General features: G+C 37.2%; 5 protein-coding genes across 12 annotated transcripts in view; 1 reads left to right on the top strand and 4 right to left on the bottom strand.

Annotated features, from left to right (window-relative positions):
• Positions 1-18,561, top strand: part of LOC139985117 (NLR family CARD domain-containing protein 4-like) — a 468,217-nt gene that overhangs the window by 99,439 nt on the left and 350,217 nt on the right. The gene's annotated exons all lie outside the window — the stretch shown is intronic.
• The window catches only part of LOC139985145 (uncharacterized), a 162,988-nt gene that overhangs the window by 79,326 nt on the left and 65,101 nt on the right, over positions 1-18,561 (bottom strand). The gene's annotated exons all lie outside the window — the stretch shown is intronic.
• Positions 1-18,561, bottom strand: part of LOC139985147 (cAMP-responsive element-binding protein-like 2) — a 143,330-nt gene that overhangs the window by 123,492 nt on the left and 1,277 nt on the right. The gene's annotated exons all lie outside the window — the stretch shown is intronic.
• On the bottom strand, positions 53-7,285 carry LOC139984438 (uncharacterized). Its single transcript, XM_071998352.1, has 4 exons — positions 6,928-7,285; positions 6,283-6,518; positions 5,490-5,674; positions 53-3,384 (listed from the first exon to the last, which is right to left on the bottom strand). The coding sequence occupies exons 1-4, from the start codon at positions 7,283-7,285 to the stop codon at positions 2,610-2,612; spliced, it is 1,554 nt and encodes a 517-aa protein (XP_071854453.1). The 3' UTR covers positions 53-2,609.
• LOC139984437 (uncharacterized) lies at positions 8,545-12,222 on the bottom strand. Its single transcript, XM_071998351.1, has 7 exons — positions 11,909-12,222; positions 11,572-11,616; positions 11,396-11,440; positions 11,217-11,261; positions 9,955-10,076; positions 8,946-9,037; positions 8,545-8,722 (listed from the first exon to the last, which is right to left on the bottom strand). The coding sequence occupies exons 1-7, from the start codon at positions 12,018-12,020 to the stop codon at positions 8,545-8,547; spliced, it is 639 nt and encodes a 212-aa protein (XP_071854452.1). The 5' UTR covers positions 12,021-12,222.

Here is an 18,561-nt window from a genome sequence, read left to right as displayed (position 1 = left end):
CTCAAATAGACAGGAGCAACTCACAAATGTGCTGAATTTATTAAAAAAAAAGGTCTCAACAAAAGACAAGTTGCAAACTTGGTGACCTGATGTAGATGAGCTATGTAATGACCCAAGAAGTCATTAACATCTACCTGGTAGTAAAGCCTCTCCTTTTTCAGCTTCAGTTTATGTTTGTAATGTCACTTTAGGTATTAGCATGTATGTTATGAGAAATCTTATACATCTTCTTTACTTTTTTATCAATTACCATTCCTCTTTTATTTTAGTGCTGTTCCATTTAACTGCAAGGATCACTATCATTGTCAAGGTAATCTCTATAACAAAGATTCTTGTATAAGCATTAATTATATTTCAGTAAGAATATTGTTTTCATAAAGACGAGAGGGACACAGACAGCTGTAATCACAGAGCAATATATTCCACCAACACAGTGATAGTGTTGTTTTGTTCATACCGCAGACTCTCATTTCATTCAACGTGAATTGATCTGTATTAGTTTAAACTTAATAATCTTTTTGTACTTTGACTTTAAATATGATACTTGACATTTTCTTTCAAAGTTGCACTGGCTGACCCAAATGGATCTTACCAATGAAATACCTCTAACTGACATACATGATCCTTTAATATTTTACAAAATGTGTGGGTTGTGGTTATACTTTTGAATAGTCCACATACCTTTAAGTACCATTGCATACTGATAAACTATGAACGTTACCTGTACCTCTTAATCTCTTTTGGACGTGTCTCCAGCTGCTTTTTACAATCAGTTGCATGTAAAGACATACTTCATATTTCATTTAGGACAAACCTTGTCATGATACCATTACAGAAATATCTTGTTTTCAGGCCCTTACCAAAAGTTTATATTCCAACTTGCCAAAATATTGAAGTATGATCGGTGCATATCAGGCTCACATTAGCCTTATGAAAGTCACTATTAAGTACCTTAATCCATCAAAAATAAGAACAAGTAAATTTCGCACATAATTTCAGCAAATGTATTCTGCCTTACTCATGATTTTTAGCCTTGTCTTTCTAATTTCACATATTATGTAAAGTATCAGCAGTGATGTAATATCCTATTTTGGTAACTTTGTGTGCTATCGGTGTTTTCTTGCCTTTATAATAAATTTTGTTTTTAATAGAGACAATTTTTTTTTATCTTTCTCATCATATATCGTGCAGGTTTGCAAATCGTTTTAGTGACAACTTTTTGATTTGATTGAAGAGAGCAAACCAATAAGTCAGAATTTGAGAAACACTACTTAAACTGGCTGTCGGCTGAACAAGTTACATTCAGTTCACCTTTCCACTGGTGTTGTAAAACATCACAAAGGATGTTTAGGAAGGGTAAAACAAGAAATTTGACAGGATCAGCTGATGTTTCACACTTGAGTAAGGGCGACTGCCTATGCCATTTTAAAGAGTTTCAACAAGATCATCCCTGAATTTAACACCATTACATTTCCATCATCAAAGTCATTGACTACACCTTATGTTTCTGGCATGTGCATAACAGATTATTCCCATCTTTTAGCCTACCTCTCCTTAAAATATTTAAATAGTAGTTATGAATATGGTAAGTGCCAAATGAATGAGTTGTATGTATTTGCACTAGTCCTCATTTTATTTGTTCAACATGAATGTAGTTCATAGTTCATACTGCCGTAGATTTCCACGACCCTTAAAAAAAAAATATGAAAAAAGGTCAAATGATTTTGCAACATCCCATATTATTGCTGACCAGAAGTGCACAGGTATTGGAATATTCATTAATGCATGCTTCTACATACAGTATAAGGTTGAAGTTCAAACCATATTTCACTTCCTAAGTGATGATATTTATTCATATTTATTTCTAATTGATTCAAGGAAACTTAACCTCTATGAAAAACAAAAGCGATCAGCTACTTACCAAGGGCTACATAAATACAAATTTTCACTTCTTGAGATCTGGTGTTTACAAGGTTTTGAGAGTTTTCACTCTTGACCTTGAATGACCTTTGACCTCCATGAAAAACAATAGGGATCATCTACTCACCAAGGGCTATCTACAATGCAAGTTTGAAGTTCAAGCAACTTTCCCTTCTTGAGATGGAGTGTTTACAAGCCAAGGCGTCACACACGCACACACAAAGTAAAGTGAATTACAGCAGTACCAACATCTTTTATGCAAAATAAGCTTTACATTTGGAAAAATATGAGAAATAGCCTTTGATGAAAACAATGATTTTAGAAAAAGGATTAATTTTCCAGAGGACCTTTAACAGCTCAGGAAAACTAGATATTTCCATTAAGTTAACATTGTTTTTATATGTGTAACATAAGTCAGAGATATTCAGTGACTTTGTGTCACATGCCTAGCTTTCTCTGAAGATGATATCGAATGCAGTTAACCTAAATACCTGTGAAAAAATTTTAAGGTTTTAAAACTGATGGAGATAAAACATTAGTTAGCTAATCATGCAAAATTCATAGACTTTAAGGAATTTTCCTCAAGTTGCAAATTTTGCCATCAGTGTCTTATAGTCGGCTCTACAACGCCATCACCATCTCATAGATTCCTTCGGCAAGGATTTAAAAATACAAAACACATTTTCAGCTCATCGCAACATTTCATTTAGGATGGTGACACATCTTCTGTATTTCAATTTGCTACCTCCATTGGTGTTGTCCACTGCATTTCTCAGTTGCTGCATCTGATCGTTGTCAAGACCTTCTATTGAGTGACTGTCAACACCATCCATGGATACAGTTCTTCCCACTGTTTGCTCACTGCCTTCTTCATCATTAGCCTCCAAGAGAGAACACAATTTTGCTTCTAGGTTGTCATCTTCCTCTTGAAACATCTCCCTTACTACTGTTGCTGTTGAGTTTGTGTTCTCTAGAAAACCATCTAGCCAAATTTGATGAGGTGTTCTACTTTGCTCTGTTCTAATTTTATGGCTGTTCCACCCATTTCTGAACTGTTCCAGGAGCTGATTGATTTCATCCAGATAGACAAATTTAAGTGCAAACATTTCTGTGGGGCTGTCAATGTGTAAGAGGTCATTGTCTTCTAATTTATAAAATTCTTTATAAAAAGTTGAAGTGACATCCTTGTGAACATCTCGCCACAGACGCTCGATTCTTTCATTATGTACTGATTGTCCAGTGATGTGGCTTCCCCGTCCACTTCCTCTTAACAAATTCATGAGAAGGGCAACATCAATGTTTTCACTGCCATAGTCTGACCTGACACGGGAGGGAAGACCATACCTTTTGGCAGCTTGCACAAATGATCTCTGAACAACATCAGCCTGGTTAGTTGTAGAACAATTTAGGTACACAACCATGCGTGAATAACCGTCGATGCCACCATGTGTCACAAATCCCCATCTGTGTGAAACAAAACAAATCTTCATATCATTTACAGTACTAAAACTTATGTTTCGATCATGCCATGAGTTGCAGGTTTATTAGACATTTGGTTCTGTAATAATGGTGTTACAGGCAAAGCTTCACAAAACAGTACAATAAAACAGAAGGAACAAGAATGCAAAAATTGATTGAGGTTTGATGACTTCATTACACTAGACATCTGCTCGTTCACCAGAAATAGTTCTTAAAATATAAATGTCCTGAATAGCTTTTGGATCTACCAGTACACTATGGCATGTACAAAACACATCACTCTTCTGTGGAAAATCACCCACAATAAACAATAGGGGTCATGTAGTCAATGTGAGCAACCTCACACCAACTATGAGAAGTATCCATTATTACTCCCTTCAAATATTGTGTTTAGGTTTTCAGAGTTGACCTCTGGTGACCTCAAAATGTTCTGAATTGTTGTTCTCAGTAAGATGAATGTGACTCACGGTATTCATAGCCCAGCCAACATGCCCAGCTGGGCTTAGAGGTAGTCTGTATTGGTCCCAAATTATAGCATGCTATAATTTCTAGACGTTTTCAAAAAGTACTTTCCTGGAGGTCTTTACTATCCAAATTGTTCTCAGACATTCTAAATGCACACAAGATGACTAAATTTCCCAGTGAGGTAAATTTCTTGAAAAAAATATATCAAGAGTAAAGTAACCTATGTTTTGGCTAATGTCGGGCTTTCTGTTTCTCTGGAGCCCAGCTGGCTCCCAAGCGCGGCCCAACTGGGCAAACACTCTTATTTGATTGATGTTTATTTCTTAGAAAATTCATGTTGTTGGCATTTTGTGTGTTATTGGGAGTTTTAAGTTAAAGGATAGGCTATGTGATTACAGCTTAATGTCAATCTAAAATTTAGTTCAATTTTTGCTGGGCTGCAGCTGGGCTATTGCTGGAGTTTCCCACTATTTGGAGCCCAGCTAGGGCCCTACTGGGCACTTCTTTGGACAAAAACTCTTCAGTTCATAAACCCAATTTTGGCAACCTTGAAAAAAATATAAGAAAAAAATTAACATGCTTGTATCTGGCTTAACCCTTACAAAAACTTCACACATGTTTTCCTGCCTACCGTTTTGGGATGTACTTATTTATCAAGCAAGGCCATATATACTGTAGCTAGGCCTGTAGCGGTTAATTACCCCACGGACAAGTTTGAATTTTGAGAAATAAATGTGTGTCATATATGGTATTCTACAGTGTGTAGACTAAATCCGTGCAGCTATTCAAATTGAAGTTTTCTCATAGCTTTGAGTCCAAACAGTATCTATTGGTGTGTTTAAGCATCAGTCATCACCTACTGCCTTAATGGAAGATCTGAACAGAAACCGCCCAAATGAAAGAAGAGAAAAGGCACCTAACTATATGCATATTACTTGCTTTCATGCCCATATGGTTTACCCAAAAAGCAGCTGGAGCCCACCTATAATCCAACCATAGCCCAGATGGAGCCCGGCTGGGCCTAAGTCGGGCTAGCTCAGTTGGGGCCCACCTAGGACCCACGTGGGCCCCGGTTGGGACAAACACGGCTTGGCCCCAGCTGGGAATGTTGGCTGGGAGGTTCAAGGACTAACTGACAGCAACTTTAAAGAAATTAATAGATTGTGAAAAAATTGATATATTGGGATTACTGTGGATATGCCAACCTTGGAATTGTCTTCTTGTTTTTTCACTATGTGGCCAGACAGCCAGGCCGCACTGGATATCCGGTGCATCCCAAGGCTTTACAGCGAACAAGCCAATTGAATACATCGAGGCAGTCACCCGAGGACATTTTGACAGTGTGTAGTATGAAGTCTAGCTTTTTATATACCGAACAGTGTGTTAGTCTGTTGATTATTTAAAACCATCACAGGGAATAATTTAGTGTTCAAATTTTGCCTAGCATTTCTGAGGTTTTTTCAGTTCTTAAGCATAAAAACATTAAAACCCTGGGGTTATGCATGGGAAAAAACTGCTACAGATTTTCCATTTGTGTAGCATTTTGACCAGTTTGTATAGCAAAATGAGATGTGATACTGGATAAATTATTCCCTGCACGTCCATAGAGCAAAATTGAGACAAACCTAATGAGTTTCATATGGCCATCTATATGCCAAAGACTGTTGGGTGTTGGAACAAAGTAAGTTCTTCTGGCCACGGTCCTTCCCCATCTACTGGCAGTTCCCACCGGATCAGCTGTACGCAACATGGAGCGAATTTTTTGCCGTGGGACCAGAATTCCTTGGCTCCTAAGGTATCCATTTATCATCTGAAAATTAGAAAAGCATACAATATACAGCATCAGAAAACCACAGGGGGCAGCATGCAATTCCACCATGGAAAAGACAGAAAAAGGTCCCATAATTGCATTGACTGGGCTGAAAAAATATAGGAAAAGGGAAGAAAATGGCCCCATAAATTCTCATCACAGAATATGAGATGAAGCTATTCTTATTTTTTTTCTGGTAATGAAGTTTCTTTGGCCAATCTCAGCCTAGTTTTGATAGAAACTGCTACCAGCCAAGATCAGTCTGTGCTGATAGACCATACACCATTGTTAGTGAGCGACCATGCTAGAAAGTTTGTTTAACCTTTGGGATCAGTATGTACATAGATATTGTTGATATTTTTCCCACACAGGCAAACATATGCCGTGTACCACTATTAACACGAAAACACACATGTTTTCGAAGATACCAACTAGCATTTGCACTGCTAAATTTGACAGTGAAATATCTGCCATTTACCCTACAAAACCATCATCTTATATACAAACAGTTACCCACCAACTGTTATGATTGACCTACTTATTTGAGAATCTTTTGCAACTTCAATTCTTCAGAATGGAAAGAATGTATTATTGTAACATGAACAAACCTCTGTGCCACTATTTGGGTGCTGCTTACTCAAGTTAGTAATATTGGCTGTTAGGTCTTCTTCACTCATGTTTGTGTAACGTTGTCTCATTTTCATCCCATGTTGGTAAAGGAGCTTGTACACAGCAGCAACTGAACACTTAAAATGTTGCGCCATTCTCTTTGCAGAATAACCCTTTTCATACAGGTAACGCAACTGCTCAAATGGTATTTCCAATCTCGGCCTTCCTCTTCGACCTGTTGAACAGCAAACGTAAACACACACTGTCACTAAGAAAAGACAAACAGATTCACAAACAAACAGTGACGTAGCCAGAAATTTGGAAATAGGATGTTAAACTTCCGCAGTCACATGCAACATTGCATTTTGACTTATGAAAGATAATCTAGAGTGCCAAACTTGTGTGCGAGTGTAATGACATACCGTACATTATACAACGGGAGGGGAAAGGGGACTAAGTTACACAGTACTACTACTGCCACTGGGAGTGGTACAGTAACTCCTCATGCACTTGTTACAGGGAGGACAAGCGTTGGGCAAGCACCGAAGGGCCAGGCCTATAAACCTATAGATGAGAGGCTATGACAAATAATAACGGGGTGGTTAAGTAGTTCAATATGAAAGACCAAAATGTTAAAAGTATACCATGGTCGGCGACAGAAACAGGCTGGTAAATGTGCCCATTAGACTGGCTCCCCGATTGTGCCTGCAACGTTCCGTCTGGCTGTGCCTGTGCGTCTGCGATAGAAAGGAGCTGATCTAGCACAGCTGCTATAGAATTGAACCTGTGCTCATCGATGCTCGCGTTAATCCGTTCTAAATTTCTCTTTGCTTGGAGAAGACGTTCTTTCGCTTCAGAAGCATTGTCATTGTCAGTTAAGAGCCGCTCTACTTCGCCCAAAATCCGAGAAATTCTGTCAAGAACGATCTGTGCTTCATCATTTACAGCCATCGCCATGGTGAAAGTACCGCTATCCGTACCCTGTTGTCTCGTCACTGTCATTTGCATGTACTGCACAGTACACTGACATCGCGTGCGCATGCTTGTAAGGCGGGCTGTCACGGTTGAATTACTGATATCATCGTCACGGTTGAATTACTGATATCAGCAAATGATTTGTTGATATCATCAAATGAATTGGTGATATCAACAAAAGCCTGCATTAGTGATATGTACGGTTCATTTGCTGATATCATTAAATCAATTACTGATATCACCAATTGATTTGTTGATATCAGCAAATGAATTAGTGATATGTTGGAATTGTTGATATCAGCAAATAATTAATGATATCAACAATTATTTGATGATATCAGCAAATAATTGTTGATATCATCAAATGATTTGCTGATATCATCAAATGATTTGCTGATATCACCAATTCATTTGCTGATATCACCAAATAATTGCTGATATCTGCAAATATTTGTTGATATCAGCAATTATTTGTTGATATCAGCAATTATTTGATGATATCAACAAATGAATTGGTGATATCAGCAAATGAATTGGTGATATCAGCAAATGAATTGCTGATATCAACAATTATTTGGTGATATCAGCAAATAATTGTTGATATCAGCAATTATTTGATGATATCATCAAATGATTTGATGATATCAACAATTATTTGCTGATATCACCAAATATTTGATGATATCATCAAATATCGAATAAAAAGTAAAACGGCTTGCCATACGGGAGTTCCGTTGCATTTTGGTGTTTTGGGTGGTTGAATGACATCTTGTGGTTGCCATATCTAAGCTTGAAAGGGGCCTCCGTTAGACCTATGTAAGTCTTGCAGTTTTCGGTGGTTTTCACTTCGCCCTTGTATATGATGTTTGATGCCTGGCAGTTTCCATTTAGTGGGCAAGTGTCCTTCTGTCGACAGTTGCAAGCTTCTTTTTCTTACGTTGTGTGAGTGATTGCTATGCGTTTGCTTATCATTAACATACACTTCCCGAAGACATAGAAACTACACACGATATTCAACAGAAACACCGTGAAAGTCAGTTACAGCTGCTATAGGTTATAGTGGAATGTAGCCGTCCAACCCAATCGAAGCTGACGCATTTTTCGAGTATTTCATTTAAAACCCAGAAATACACGTCACAAAGAGAAATTACCCCCATGATAAGATTTATTTTTATTACAACATTCAATAAAAATACATATATGTATACATTGATCAAAGTGACAATTTTTGGAAATTGTTTGCATTCTGTAAATATTTTTTGGCGGGTAATTTTATTTTAATTGCATTAATAAGGGCATTCATCCCGTTTGATTGAACGACGAGGTTTCCTTTTTCGTTTTTTTGGTTGACTGGCCTGGAAAGCTTGATCGGCTCTCTTTTTCGCTTCGATCTCATCCGCAAGACGGCAGGCCCTCTCCAATCTTAATTTATACTCTAGTGTATCTTCCCTCACCAGTATGGTCCTAATGAAGATAAGAAATCCTCACATACTTGCTATAAATAAGGAGGACAAGAATGCACATACTCATTGGCAATCATTTCATACATTTCATACCAGAATCATTCAACGGAATTGTGAAGGAATTTGATCAAGTGATACAAATACAGTAAAATGTCCAGTAATGGTTTGCCACGGACTAAACTGATAATTATTTACTTATAGTTTTAGTTCTCAAGTCAACTCGCGTGTACTCGGGCAGAGTCTTGTCAAAGGTTGATTTGTAATCAAAGTTTATCTCGTTAGTATGAAACATATCGTTGACTTCCCAGCTTTCATTCTGTTTGGGATATAAATTGAATAACGTATGTTTTTAAGGGATGTCTTTGAGCAGAAGGTTGAGTCCTGATATGTTTTAGTCCAAAAATCCTTATCGTCAGTCCGCTAAATCGTAAAAAATATCGTATGAGGTCGGAAATATATATGGTCTCTTAATGGTTGGTATATTAAACTACATAATCCAGTCACTTTGATCGATGAACTTAGTCGTTTAGAAGGTCTTTTCTCGAAATTTTAAATATGTTGTAGAAATACAACGTATATATTGAGAGCAAATATTCTTTTAAAAGTTTTACATCATTTCCAAATTAATTTTGTGCTTAAAGTTATCCTTTAAGGAATGACGTTCACCCAAGATTGAGCCTGCACCCGCACGAAAGACAAATATGTTGATTTACTTTCAAACCCTTTCAGTGGCGTAGGAAGCAATCAAACTTGAAGTGAGATGAAAAACAAAGCAAATATTCTTTTAAAAGTTTTACATCATTTCCAAATTAATTTTGTGCTTAAAGTTATCCTTTAAGGAATGACGTTCACCCAAGATTGAGCCTGCACCCGCACGAAAGACAAATATGTTGATTTACTTTCAAACCCTTTCAGTGGCGTAGGAAGCAATCAAACTTGAAGTGAGATGAAAAACAAACAAACAACAAGTGGTGTCTGGGGTACTTTATAGGCCTTAAAAAAGGAAAAGTAGATGCTACATTGGCCCAGATCGGACTGTGACAATTCCGACTATTTGGTTTCGAGAACTAGTTTACTAAAGTTTGAGAGTGGATAAATTAACCCAACAAACTTGAAAATTAGAAATTAGAACAGTAGAAGTTCAGATTCTCCACAATACAAAACGGTTAGAAGAAACAAACAATCGTATACACGGGCTTCTTAGTTTGCTTATATGTAACTATGTCTGTGTACCTGATCTAAATTTAGACCGTGGTCAGTTATGTCACTAAGCTCCTCCCACTTGACAAGGTATCGCGGTCTCATTGGGTTTAGGAATGGCCGCTTGGCAAAGTCTTCATCGTACAGGAACGCGGCTGCATGTGACGACAATATATATTCCATAACTAAGAATGGTTAACTTATTATCATGGTGAGGTATACCTGAAGGATATTATTGAGTGTGGTATTTTACACAATAGGCAAAACCAACTTCTTGCACCCTTTCCCCCTCCCCCTTCCCAAAAAATAAAATAAAATAAAACAATTTTCGACCTCGATTTGCAAAAAACAAATGTTGTGTAGAAACAATAAAAAAAAAAGAGAAAAAAAAAACAGTGAACATTGAGCATCGGGGAATCACCTTAATTAAAACCGTTTGAAAATAGTGACGCCTTCATGAATCTGTATCTCTGATCTGGCGAAAATTGTATGAATCTTATTGGCATTACCCTGCGAACAGTTATATGTACCATATATTAGTCCAACATATAATTCGTTATGCCTAATCGTAACACCGATTTAAATTCCATTGTTTTAACAAGCCTAAACCTACTTTTTGGAACACCATTGAAGTCGATTTACCAGTAATTGACGCTTAATATTAAATTTGTTGGGACTGTAGTGATGATACTCCAAAAGCGAATGTAACGCTTCGATTAAAGTTCACATGCCTAAAACTACGTGCCTAACACTATTCACTAGTACATGCCAGAGCCGTATGTAGACAGAAGGATCTTGTACATGCGTACCACTAGCCCCCTTGTTACTCAACGAAAGTTTCCTTTGAACTTAACTTTTACATGGGTGTCTATTTTCGACAGTGCAAATGAACTATTAGTCTATGTTTTCCTTTTGTAATGTTTAACAAAGGTTAGTAATGCATTCCCGTTGGCCTAACGATTTCATAAGCCCTGAATAATTGAAGGTATATATCCTAAGTTAGATGAAACTGAACATGAACAAAGGAAACACATTTCCTTCAAATATGTTCCTCGCGAACACGGTCATTTCCTATTAAATTTTGCTAGCGAAATGCGGATAATTGCGTGCGGAGTCTCGTAAAGTAGCTGCTATTGGTCGGCTTACAGGTTATAAACGTGATCATTAGCCATAAACTCCCACCCAACATACACCTCAACCCCAAGACTACCGATATTACCACTGTATTTGGACACATTTTTATGTATAAGGTAACATGTGTTTTACATATATAAACACGATAATATTATAATTACCACGAATAACTGCTTCTTCGCATTTCTCATTGTACAGGAAGGTTGCTGCATGTGAGGGAAAAAACATAAACATGACTATAACAATGGTCTTTCAGCCTATTATCCCAGTGAGATAAACGTAAAATATTTAAATGTGTTATTCATGTACATGACAGTGGACACTATAATATTATAGTTACCGCCAATATTTGCTTCTTCGCTTTTCTCATCGTACATGAAGGTTGCTGCGTGTGAGGAAAAAAAAACATAACTTGACCAACAATGGTCTCTCAGACAACAATTATCCCAGTGAGATCAACTTATGGTATTTACATGTTTGATACATGCATACAAAACACGATCATATTATAGTTACCGTGAATATCTCCTTCTTCGCGTTTCTCATTGTACAGGAAGGTTTCTGCATATGAGGGGGGAAACATAACATGACTAAGAATGGTCCATAACCTATTATCACAGTGAGGCAAACGTATAATATTTACATGTTTGATACTTGTAAAACACACGATCAGATTATATTTACCAGGAATATCTGCGTCTTCGCGTTTCTCATCGTACAGGAAGGTTGCTGCATGTTAGGGCAAAAACATAGCATGACTAAGAATGGTCTTTCAGCCTATTATCACAGTGAGCTCAACGTATACTATTTACATGTGTTATACATGTACAAGACGCGATCATATTATAGTTACCGTGGATATCTGCTTTTTCTTGCTTCTCATCGTATCCTTCTTGGGGTTTGCTCAGTTCAAGGGCGACAGTCGGTTGTTCTTTCCAGCTGACATTTTTTTCGAAATAAACCATAACAAAATTAGAAGTATAGACGAGACGGTGAAATTGGTCATGTTGCAGAGAAATGCGAAAGATAATTAAAAAAATTAAATAATTACGACAGGACGTAGCCAGTCATATGTTAACATGATTAATATCGGTACCGGCAGACTAGTCCAACCTGCGGCGATGGGACATTGAAACAGACCACCGCATCATCACGGGATCCCCGTACTGTCCAAACGACATGAACTATTTATATTTTAATAGTTGCGTTAAACTCATGCATGCCTGCAACATTTACAGAGAGAAGTTTATTGTGTTGGGGCAACCAACCAAACATCGTCAAATTCGTAAGTATAGGTATACCTCAGAGTTTCGAGCAGATCTTACATGATATAATCATTTTTTTTTAACTTCTTATAGTATAAATAATACCATCATACTTACCGACTCCAGTTTTTAGTCTCGGAATGCTGAAGATAGCATCTTCAACGATAACATAGAGCAAGGGCAAGGCTATGACTAATATATCATAAAGCAGTATCATGGTTTTAACTTTCTAGACTTCGAGATGCAGATATACAACCAGACCGCTGCATGTGGCACTCTAAAGCGATCATATTCATTATGTAGATCTTTGTTTGTACACAAAACTTATGGTTTCATCTGTGACGCAATATAGTCACATTAGCCTATAGTGGAGTGCACGCGCGCATTTGTTCATACGTGTATGTTTTGGTTAACAGGGATATGCTACTGCGTCGAATACCGCGTTGAAATACAATCACTGGTTTTTTGTTCTAAGGTTGCGCACGAAGATAAAAATGTATCCATATTTTTCCTTGTAAATACTATGCTTGGAAAGTGCGCGTGATGCGCGCTTTTTTCACATGTATATGCATGTTAACAAGGAATACCGTGTTGTGACCTTATCACATTGTTTCGTGTTCTTCGCGGTTGCTTACAAAATAATTATTTATTCGTTACATAAATATTGCGTAGCGTTAGATGCATGCGTTCTGCAAAGTTGACATCCACGCTAGCTTTTGAGCAAACTTCCAGGTCGGTAACGCCATAAATTAACATAGCCTATTTGCAGTAGTTCATTACGGTGCGTCTAGTTCCGCACTGGGTGCGCTACAGACGGTACATCGCGGAGTAGGTCCTACATTTAAATTGTAAGGGTAATCAATTTGATGAAGGAGGAGGGATCCGGTGGGGGAGGGGGGGGGGTTGGGGCAGGCGAAACCATCGCCATCCCCATCGCCTTCTCCATCTTCATTATCATCTATCTATATTATCTCCTTCGAAACAGAATTGAGCTGTTAATAGAAAGTTAGCCGTATTCGTCAAGACGCTAAGAGATGATAAATAACATCTCACGTATCAACATATATACATATTCATCCAGAATGAAAGTAGGTTATCATCACATATGGCAGGCCATATCGATTAGTGATATTATAAATAATAGTAAATATATGGCTTCCAAAAGGTCTGTGTCTATTTGTTCTCGCATGCATATCATGCAATATGTAGCTATATCATTAGAGAGAAAAGCCACGTTTAGGAACGAAATTGTGACTTCGTATATCTGTTGTTGCCCATGTATATTGATAGCCCCAGATAGGACAGGCCTCACGATAAGGGTAAGGTGGACAAAGAGGGGATGAGGTCATGCATCTCAAGGGCCCTGGTGTGCCCTGGAAATATGAAGGGACACGAAATATAATGGAAGGGACCGGAAATAAAGATGGATTGAGAATAGTGCATTTTGTTTTCAAAACACATTTAGGGAAACTTTAGGGTGTAATTCAACATTTTCCTGGTGCCATGGTGGTCTCAGATCACTCCGAGTCGGACCTGGTTCTATATCCGTCTTAGATACCCGGAAAAACGTTCTCTTGCTTAGACGCAATATAGTAATGTATGCTATCTTACGTTGGTATTCATATAAACTTCAGTTAGGTATGCTATCTTACATTGGTATTCATACTTCAGTTAGGTATAGTGAAACTATATGTACACGTACCCCTTTAACTGATTCACCTTTCTTTCAATTAAATATATGTTGCTGCTAGATTAACATCGTGCATACGCTCATGTGACCACGGTAGTAACATGCGCGCATTGGAGGTCTTAATAACAGAGTCAATTTCACCAGTTCACCATTGAATTATCGGTCATTGGGTCCTTTTTTTTTGTCATCTCATTTATTCACGATTATTATACATGTATATGGTACATCGATTATATTTAGAGATTCGATAACAACATAGGTATGTGATCTGATAGATACAAAGGAATTATTTACATAATGCGAAAATTGAATCTGAATTGAGTATTTCTTCTTCTCTATTTATACCGATATATACATAAACACATAAAAAAAAAGAGCATACCTTCAGTGAATACAAAACTCACGCATACACACACGCAAAAATGTACATACATATACAAATACATATACCCATACACACCTACATACACATACAAATACACACATGCATGCATGCAAACACGAACGTACGTACATAAACACCCACACGCATTTATAGCAATGCACAGTGAATAATAAAACAACGAAAAACATCAAGGATTGTCTATGCTACAACTTAAATGTAACAGTAAGGTAGATGATAAGCAGAGTCGCAAAGTTCATTAATTGAAAGAGAAAAACAAGTCCTGCATTCCATATATTTTCCAGCGCTAGAAGAGTTTCGCTTCGAAGCAATGTGCTTTTAAACGATAAGAATGAATTTCATTTTATAGAAGAAATTAAATCAGTCAGGCTTAAAATTGTTTTGTTTACAATTGAAGATAAAGTATTTGATATGAAGGATAACAAAATTCAATGGATTGTAACCTGTTACCAGCTTACCGAGGAAAAAAATATTTTTTTGAGCATATAAACTGTCTACCAAACAATTCTGTACGCAGTCCAAAAAAAAAGAAAAAGACGTCATATATATATATGGTAAATGATAGACTTGCACCATCATGTATAATCTGTGCTAAGAGCAGACGGCATTAAATATTCAGACAAATTTTTGCTAAATATTTTCTTATTCTAGCTCGAGTTTGAAATAGTTCCTATCATACTTTTGCTGAAAAAGGTAAACAGTGTATGATGTACTAACTTTAGAGTATTTGCAGCTTTTAGCAGACATAAGCTAGGGAAACTATTTAAATCTTGAGCTAGAAATAAGAGTAACATTTAGCACAAAAATGCTGAATAATAAATACCTCTGCTCTAACCCTTCATTTCAAAACGATATTAATTTCGAAAATGCTTCAACTTAAACCAATTATCAACCCACTACCCTCCTCCCTCTCCCACCTGAATCTTATATCATCAGTAGTTTTATTTCATACATTTTTAGCATCCAAGCATGATAACGATAAGTATAAACAGCAGCCATCTCAGAAGGTCTCTTATGTTGATTTTTCCCTCCTCCCAACGGTTATAAACCTTTTAAGGTAGAGATCCACATTACTCTAACTCTGGTACAGCAACAGTCAGGAAAGATTGGCTCACACAAGAACATAGAGCTAGGCACGAGTGGAAAGGTGCCACAAACATTTGCCTGCTAGGACAATTTACAGTAGTTGCAATGGTGGAACCTTAAAAGAGGATGTTATTATTATTATTACTATGTATTTGATAGAGCGCTCTACAAAAGATCACAGCGCTTTACAGAAACAAATATAAACTACACAATAAAAACAAACACCAATCCTAAACACAAGCAAAATATACAAACATTACTGCGCAGTAAATAAACATATATTCATGAGACCTTTGAAGACCGAGACGGAAACCGCCACACGAATACCCACAGGCATGGGGAAGGGGGAGAGGGGACATTTCAAGTGAAAATTACCCTCTTTTTCAAAACTTATTCTGCCTTAACCATTGCTCCTATTATCAGTTTGCATATACCAATGTTCAACTTTAGACGAGTGGGGTATGTTGAAAATGAACTGAAGCCTTTACGAGTCAAATGAGATTGAGGTGTAATGTAATAATCTTTTGAGTTGATTTTGATACATTTTCCAGCACATGAACTTCTTGGATTCTCTTTGGTACTAAAACATGCTCAATTTCAAATGTGGAGTCAGAAAGCCTGATAAGTCAAATTTTACATTTAAATAGTGTAGACTATAGCTACTAGTCTACCAATAGTGTAGACTGTAGAAGAACAGTCTACTAGTCTTTCAAATAATGTAGACTGTACAAAAGCAGTCTACTGGTCTTTCAAAGAGTGTAGACTGTGAAACAGTCTATTAGTCTTTCATGGATTCTGTTGATAAAAAAAAAATCCATTAACTGTATGTACGTTAACCAGATTGACTAGTCGATATTTTATTTTCAAATAGTTTGAAAACAGTCAAGTGGTCTTTCTAATAGTGTAGACTGTCGAAACACCATCTACTAGTCTTTCAAACATTTTAGACTGTAGAAACACATTCTACTAGTCTTTCAAATAGTGTAGACTGTACAAAGGCAGTCTACTGGTCTTTTAAAAAGTGTAGACTGTAGAAAACATTCTACTAGTCTTTCATGGATTCTGCTGATAACAAAAATCTTCCATTAACTGTATGTAGGTAAACCAGATTGACTAGTCAATATTTTATTTTCAAATAGTTTGAAAACAGTCAAGTGGTCTTTCTAATAGTTTAGACTGTCGAAACACCATCTACTAGTCTTTCCAATAGTGTAGACTGTGCAAAACCTCATATTTTTGTAGACCCTTTACCGATCCAGGATGCCTTTGATGAATTAACTGAAATCTGTTTAGTCGTCTCACATTTTGGGGTTGCACAAACTAGTTTTCTTGATTTGATGATTAAGAACTTCATCATTTAATTGATTTACATAATTTCATGGATTCTGTTGATAACAGAGATCTTACATTAACTGTATGTAGGTAAAACAGATTGACTAGTCAACTTTTTATTTTCAAATAGTTTGGAGAAACTTGATCTTCGGCTTTGTTTGACCGCCTTCCATTTCATCCAAGCTTTGCAAGAATGAATCGAGCAAAACTTCCCCAAATGGCAAGAAAACTCTGGTCCATGCTACCCTTAAGGTGCAAAACCATTTGAAACCTATCGGTAAAATGCTAGATTACCTTAATCTGATATGATACAATTTCAACAACATCTAAAATAAATATCATATTTTTATGATAAATTAAGGTGATGTCAAAACCCAAGTAGCAAATTTAGCTTCACTGATGGTCCATCCCGAGAAATCATTTCAACCGTTCTTCTCCGAATCTACTTGATCCTCAGATGGCTGCTCTTTTACTACCGGCAAGATATCCTCAGGTTTCGGTAAAACTCCATTCGACATTTGCTTTTTGAGCTGGAGAGAAAACGCCAATTTCGTAAATGCTTCAATACAGATAACTAACGAGAGCATCAATTTATATATTTTCTGGGGAAAAAGATTAAAACATTTTTTTTAAAGACATTAAGCACTGATGAATCTTTGTTTTATACATCAGACAGTGAAGCATAGTTTGCTAGTAATTAGCATAAGTAGGGAGAAATGTTCTGATTTGTGCCTGTACCCAGTACAAGATACAAGGAATTGTTCCTATACCAGAAGTGTTCTGTCCACGATGAATAATAACTGATCTATTGTAGGAGATATTGTAGGTTTAACAAGCCTTAACTTATATGTTTCTTGAAATTCACCAAACTTCTTAAATCCTGAATTTCACCAAACTTCTTGCAAGAATCCAAGATTCACATAATTGCATATACTGCAATGTCCCAAAGAGAAAATGCAAAGTGTTTTGTTTAGCCATGAGAAGGCCAACTGCAGATAAATAGGCTAGCCAATCAATGACAATATTAGCTTATTCTTTGGGATTTAATAACGTCCACTAGCTTCAAACTGGTACCAGAATGCTGTTAGATAGTGGTGTCACACATATGCAATAAATGAACAGCATTTAATCCTTTGATTTGAGCCAATAATTGTAGTTCAGCAAAATGTATCCATGTATTCCTCCAATTCCCTAACCTACCACTCTCCCCCCCCCCCTCCCCGTGCAACGCTACAGCCCGGAGTCTTTAAGTAATTCTTGCTGACCGATTCTAGCTGTTTTCTTATATCAAGAACATCCTCCTCCACTGTGTCAACCCCCCCCCCCACCCTGGCATTTACGTCGTTCCTGCTTACTGATTCTAGCCGTTTCCTAAATCCACTGTGTCTGTCCCCCCCAACCCCACCCCCAGTATTAAGGTAATTCCCTCTTACCGATTTTAGCTAGTGTCATAAATCAAGAACATCCTCCTCCCCTCCACTGTGTCAATCTCCCCCCCCCCCCCTGGTATTTACGTCGTTCCTGCTTACCAATTCTAGCTGTTTCTTTAATCCACTGTGTCAATTTCCCCCTCTCCCCCCCCCTCCCTCTTGGTCTTTAGGTCATTCCTTCTTACCGATTCTAGCTGTTTTCTTAAATCAAGAACATCCTTCTCCTTCCCTTCAACCATTTCTTCCAGCAGTTGGTACTTTTCTTTCTTCCTGGCTCTGCACTCCCTGGCACTCTGTCGA

This window comes from Apostichopus japonicus, chromosome 17, assembly GCF_037975245.1.
Source record: "Apostichopus japonicus isolate 1M-3 chromosome 17, ASM3797524v1, whole genome shotgun sequence".
Taxonomy (NCBI): Eukaryota; Metazoa; Echinodermata; class Holothuroidea; order Aspidochirotida; family Stichopodidae; genus Apostichopus; species Apostichopus japonicus.
The sequence above is the reverse complement of the archived record's forward strand: the minus strand, read 5'-3'. Positions and strand labels throughout refer to the sequence as shown.

Bases quoted from the DNA above. Each gene is read 5' to 3' on its own strand.
- LOC139984438 (XM_071998352.1), bottom strand. From the start codon at position 7,285: ATGACAGTGACGAGACAACAGGGTACGGATAGCGGTACTTTCACCATG. The intron at 5,675-6,282 runs GTTTGTTCATGT...TCTAATTTTCAG, and splicing joins ACCCAAATAGTGGCACAGAG to ATGATAAATGGATACCTTAG. The intron at 3,385-5,489 runs GTTTGTCTCAAT...TGTTTCACACAG, and splicing joins GGCCATATGAAACTCATTAG to ATGGGGATTTGTGACACATG.
- LOC139984437 (XM_071998351.1), bottom strand. From the start codon at position 12,020: ATGGTTTATTTCGAAAAAAATGTCAGCTGGAAAGAACAACCGACTGTC. The intron at 11,262-11,395 runs GTAACTATAATA...CCTCACATGCAG, and splicing joins CGAAGAAGCAAATATTGGCG to CAACCTTCCTGTACAATGAG. The intron at 10,077-11,216 runs GTAATTATAATA...CGTCACATGCAG, and splicing joins CGAAGAAGCAGTTATTCGTG to CCGCGTTCCTGTACGATGAA.